Source organism: Nicotiana tabacum, chromosome 22, assembly GCF_000715075.1.
Source record: "Nicotiana tabacum cultivar K326 chromosome 22, ASM71507v2, whole genome shotgun sequence".
NCBI classification, from domain to species: Eukaryota; Viridiplantae; Streptophyta; class Magnoliopsida; order Solanales; family Solanaceae; genus Nicotiana; species Nicotiana tabacum.
Genome location: NC_134101.1, coordinates 30611194 through 30617193, shown reverse-complemented (window position 1 = coordinate 30617193; position 6000 = coordinate 30611194). Strand labels below are relative to the sequence as shown.

At 39.6% G+C, this 6000-nt stretch overlaps 1 protein-coding gene across 2 annotated transcripts; it reads left to right on the top strand.

Moving 5' to 3' along the window:
• The first annotated feature begins 447 nt into the window (after nt 1-447).
• LOC107771790 (GDSL lipase) lies at nt 448-3126 on the top strand. Of its 2 annotated transcripts, none has more exons than XM_016591234.2 (5): nt 448-773; nt 995-1116; nt 1375-1599; nt 1987-2251; nt 2587-3126. In XM_016591234.2, exons 1-5 carry the CDS (start codon nt 512-514, stop codon nt 2826-2828), a joined length of 1116 nt encoding a protein of 371 aa, XP_016446720.1. In that variant the 5' UTR covers nt 448-511; the 3' UTR covers nt 2829-3126. The 2 variants fall into 2 exon arrangements, with proteins under 2 accessions (XP_016446720.1, XP_016446722.1); XM_016591236.2 differs by having other exon boundaries at nt 2564-3126.
• Nucleotides 3127-6000: the final 2874 nt, after the last annotated feature.

Below are 6000 nucleotides of genomic sequence, written 5' to 3'. Positions count from 1 at the left end.
CATCTTCTTTTGACTTTCTTATAGCCTCTTTGGCCAAGCTTTTTTTTGGGCTAAAAGTGTTTTTTTTGCCAAAAGTATTTTTGGCCAAAATTTGAGGTGTTTGGCCAAGCTTTTGGAAGGAAAAAAAGTATTTTTGAGGAGAAGTAGAAGGAGTTTTTGAAAAGTAGAAGAAAATAGTTTCTCTCCTAAATCACTTTTCTGAGAAGCATTTTTGAGAAAAATATACTTAAAAACAGTTTTCAAAAGTTTGGTCAAACACTAATTATTATTGAAAAGTATTTTTTAAATTAATTAGTCAAACACAAAACAAAATGAATACTTTTAAGTTGATTTTAGATATACGCTCGAAAATAACAAATTGGACAGTCCCCACCTAATTATTGTCATAATAAAAAAATGAATTTTTATGCAAATAATTCACCCAGCCTACAGTTTTAAATTAACAGTGTAATTCGTCTTTATAATTCTACGCCACTGATATTTCCAAGGTTTACATGTACAATTATTTCCAATGGCATTTAGCTCAAGCTCGTTTCACTTCTTCAGACTCTGCATCTTTCTTTTGATTGCGTGTTTTACTTGCCCAATTATGTGTATTAGCAGACCTCAAGCTGCCCTTTTCGTGTTCGGCGATTCACTGTTCGATCCTGGGAATAATAACTACATCAATACCACCACTGAATTCCTAGCAAATTGGCGGCCATATGGAGAATCATTCTTCAACTACCCTACCGGCAGGTTCTGCGATGGACGCCTTATCCCTGATTTTATCGGTAAATATTATTATATGGTGTTTTGGTCAATTATTTTGTAAGTGTTTCGAAGAAATGCTTTTGAAGATTCTCTGTGTGTTAATCGGAAATAACATTCAGCTAATTAGCGAAAAAACCTAATTTCCACCAAGGACGAATTAATCAACTATGCATCAATCCTAAATTGATTGGCCTAAACTATATGAGGTGATGAGACTTTGATTGTTTTGGTTGGATTGCAGCTGAATATGCTAATTTGCCTTTGATTCCATCCTATTTTCAAATTGGCAAGCAACACTTTGTTCATGGGGTGAACTTTGCATCAGGCGGTGCTGGTTGTTTGGTCGAAACTCATCGTGGCTTTGTAAGTGACACTTCCTTATGAATTATTTTTCACTTAAAAAGTTTGTGTAATATTTCAGAGTTTTATATTTTGCAGTCATCTAACAGGCTCAAACTTTACCGTACATGCCATTTTTATAGTCAAGATAAGCTTCTTACATAATTTATCTGATAAGAAGATTGTTAAATAACTACTAATCCATCTATGTCAAATGTGCAATTAAGTTAGTAGTACAAAGACTTGCTTATGTATCTCTTAAGTATTTATTCCATTTGACAGGTTATAGATCTTAAGACACAGTTGAAATATTTCAAAAATGTGGCTGAACTGTTGAAGAAGAAGGTGGGGGCAACAGAGTCCAAACAAATCCTCTCCAATGCTGTATATATATTTAGCGCCGGGGGTAATGATTATTTGGCTCCTTCCTCAGCAAATTCGACTATACCATATACTGAGAGAGAGTATCTACAGGTGATTATGGGCAATTTGACATCTGTTTTGAAGGTAATGGACTTATTGATACAACCTAAATTTTCATATTTCTTTGGAGTTAGTTTTACATTTTTATCTATTTGAGACTTAGGAGTATTTGGTTTACTAATAGATGATTCGGGTTTCATGCATTTTTGTGCTTAACACAAATAGAGCAGTTATATATTTTAGACTTGTATAATATCTGGCAAGTTATGAGTTTTATCATTTTCTCATCCATATTAAAAAGAGTATGTACTGATGACACAATGGCTTTGATCACAGTTAATAAAAAATTAGTTTAGCTGTGAAATTCTTATGTTTGTCATATTTGAGTTTTTTTCCTTCATGTTCTACATTTAGTTTTGGCTAGAGAGTAGCTAGACCAATTCTTTTTACTTTCTTAAATTAATGCAACAGGGAATTTACAAGGAAGGAGGGCGAAAATTTGCCATGCTTAATATGGTTCCCATAGGTAGTCTCCCTAATATTAGGGCTCTTAATGTTCAAAAAGGAGTTAAGAATAGGGATTTCATAGAGAAGATCTCAAGCTTGGTGAAAATGCATAATTCGGCACTCCCAGAGATGCTCAAACAACTGGAGAAGCAATTGCCTGGATTCAAGTATACATTATTCAACTTGTTCAAAGTATTTGCAGAAAGCATTGATAATCCAACAAAATACGGTATGTTTTCTCATTCAACTCAAAATCAGGTCTCTTTATGTTTGTTTCTATTTTGTGCACTGTTGATTTCATGTTAACATAGCTAATATGGCAATAAGTACTATAGGTTTTTTCTTTATCTGTCTTTTCCATCCCGTGTCTGCACGGTGTCAGAAATTTTACCGTCCTGCAAACAGAATAGTACGTGGGTCTTAAGTCTTTATAGGTTATCACATGTTGATGCAATGCTCATATCACAATGCAATAATAGTGACAATGTAAACAAAATACAAAGTAAAATGCTTAATTATCATCTAACGAATGTTTTCTTAGTTTCAATTTTGCTTATTGTTTAGGTTTTAAGACATCAAAGACCGCTTGTTGTGGGACTGGTCCATTTCGAGGGATTTATAGTTGTGGAGGTAAGAGGCAGGTAAAAAAGTACGAGCTGTGTAAAAACGTGAAAGATTACTTGTTTTTCGACTCATTTCATCCCACTGAGCTGGCCTACCGACAATACACCGAATTACTGTGGAATGGAACTCCAGATGTCGTTGCACCTTACAATCTAAAATCCTTTTTTGAACTTTCAACATAACCTGATGGTGGCATTACTGGGATTGTATTGTTATATTAAAAGATAGAAGCAAAAAGAATGTGAAATTTGATGCTAAAAGAGCTAGATCTCTACTTTGTTCAATTTACGAAGAGCCAATCTTTAGATTTGATGAGATGACTTCATATCTCAGTCTACATGATTGAACAAAGCTGAGAAATTAGTTGGAATCATGTAATGTACATTTCAATTGTATATGCATGGATAAGGATTTGTAAAAGGATGCCCATTTTATTTGGAAAGTGATTGGAATTAATAAAACTTCCCCTTTTTGTCTGTCTCTTACCTTGTTCTTCTCCAGTCACGTTTGTTTCTCTGTAATCTGGCATTGTTTCATTATTGGACCTTGAAAAGATGAATGTGTCTAGAGATGGCAAGCATAATCAGTACTTTTGCATCAGGCATCATCTAATATCCTCTGCTAAAAGCAAAGTTCCAAAAAGAGTTGAAGAAAAGAACATGAACAAAAACAACCTTTTCCTGTCTTCCTTTACATTTAAAGAAAACAAAAAGCATGTTTGGTGATGGTTTGATTTTTTAAAACCTGAGACTGTTTTCACAAATGCAGCTTCAGGGTAATTCCGTTGGCATTTGAATTAGTATCTGCTTAATTTGGGGGGTTAAATGGCTATTTTATAAATAGCCAACGGCTATTTTTGACAGCCCAACGACAATATATATATTTTTTTTAAATATAGCCGTTGGGACCGTTTGGCCGGCTAAGGGACCGGTCCGGTCCCCGGTCCCGGTCCCTGGCGGGCTAAATGGTCCCAGGCCTGGCGGGCCCAAATCATAGGACCGGCCCACGAGACCGACCTAGGCCCACTAAAACCGGGCCAATCGGTCCTGGCCTGTTTAGTCCGTTTGGCCCGCGGTCCCGGGCCAGTCCCGGGCCACTTGCCACCCTTAATGAGAACTAAAAATAATAATATATTGCTTTGTGATGCGTGTTACAGTGTTTTGAATGAATTATTAGACCCCCTTTATATAGTAGAGGAGTCATATTCTAGGTATATTTCTATAAAAAGGTAAAAAATTCTTGATTTGCTGATTATCGGTTCCTTACTGACACGTGCCGAGATTCTCGCCGATATCCGTCCGGTCGCGGATATTTCGGTCTTTTGTTAGTTATCCTCGAGCTCGTTCGAGGCTAAGGTCGACACCGGACTCAATTTTCCTCGAAGGCAGGTTTTCCGACCTTGGGTTCTAGCTCGGTGAGACTCGAGGTCGATCTTTAATTTGTGGTCGCCATGTTCCAAACCTAATCTACCGAGTTGAAGTCGAGCTCGACTTTGACCGTATACAGATAATCCCCTCGTTTTTCGGAGAATAATCGATGAGAAATGATACGAGCCTCTGATATCTTTCCTCGGTATTCCTCGTCAGAAACGACAAATTGAACGAAATGTCTCGTCAGTCACATCTTCATGGCATTAAATGCTTGTCAGTCGCTGGTCAGCCACTTACGGCTTTGAACCGTCGTTTGGAAACTATAAATATCCCATTTTTCATTCATTCAAACTTTTTACATCTAAATCTTCTCTACTCCTGTTTCTTAGAAATTTCAACACTTTTCCAGTATTAAATCTTTGGCTATTCTGAAATCTTTTCACAAGAACTTCAGATTTGTTTTTACTATCAAACTTAATCTTTAAATTTCCTCTCTTTCCTTCACCTATCAAAGAAATGGCGAAGACTTCAAAGTTCGTTCCCCAAAAAGAAACTCCCTCTGCCTCGCGACCGGCTATAGAGGAAAACGTTTCATCTGCTGCTACTGAGGAACCGACACCGGAACCTCCTCTGAAGATGTTCGTTCCTACGGGGTGCCCAACTGGTGCCGATTTCAAGGTCTAGAAAACTTCCTCGGTACCGGGTCGGTGTGAACCGGTCTCGAGATATATATACTCGGTCATCGACAGCTTCCTCTCCAAGGTCAAGGAAGATTGCAACTGGGCTGATAAACACATGGTGGTTCCTTCGCCCCGAGGAAGCGATTACTACCCACGTGGAGGGCTTTTTTTAGTGTTTACACTTATCCCTTCACGTTGGGCCCCTTGGATCCGGTCATCATCCCCTTATGTAAGAGGTACGAGGTTACCCTCGGTCAAATTCATCCCTCTTTCTAGAGGATAGTAATTCTCCTACGTTTCTTCATAAACAAAATCGAAGGGTGTCGTTTCACCATCAATCATCTTATGCGTCTGTACAGTCCCCGACTCTATCGAGAGGGACTAATAAAACTTGACCGTCAGGCTAGTAAGCCTCCATTCTCGAGCATCGATTTATCCCGGCCGAGGATATGCCATTTCCCGAAAAATGGAACATGAAACGTAAGTATAACCTTGCCTTCAAGATTTCATTTATCGCTTTTCCTTTTTCTACCCTTCTTATCGATATTTCGTGGTAGTGCAGTTGTTGTTCGGATACCGGATGCAGTTCCTCGACTCAAGGAGTGGGTCAAGGACATCGTGTCCCATAAACCATATTCTGAGCGCCCATGGCGCGAACTTTCAAAGGGTCGGTGGGAGGTACGTGCTCACGGTAAGCTTCCGCTCTCGACTGAACAACACTTATGTTTCCTCCGTTCTGTCAAGCCCTTACTTCTTTTCCTTTTCTTTACAGGTCTTCCCAAGGACGTTGCAATGAGGTCCCCATCTGGTGATAAAGATATCCTCCCCGAACCTTCTACTTCGAGGCAGGATAAAGAGAAGAAAAGAAAATGGGCTCTGAGTTCTCCGAGCTCCGAGAAGAAGAAATCGAGGAGGAGGATGGTGCGCAAATCCAACGAAAGTAACAGTGCCTGAGAGCTCCCATCACACTCACTCCATCAGTTAAGGGATGAGTCCGAAGAAGAAGAAGAAGAAGAAGAAGAAGAAAAAGAAGCTTCTGAACTGGTGGCCCGCGTGCTACCGCAGTTCGAGGGACGAGAGGGCCCCGAATCAGAGAGGGGCGACACCGAATCACCCCGAACCAGGGGGGTTGGTAGAGAGGCAGTGGCCTAGGCCTCGGAACCAGAGAAGGGCGAGGTCATTTTGCCTCAAGTTAGGGAGGCCGATAAGGAGGCCGCGGCCGGTGCTTCTCGGGCAGAGGACAATGCCCCGAAGGACGCACTTAGAGTGATAGATCTCTATGAGTCGCCTTTTTTTACCGACTC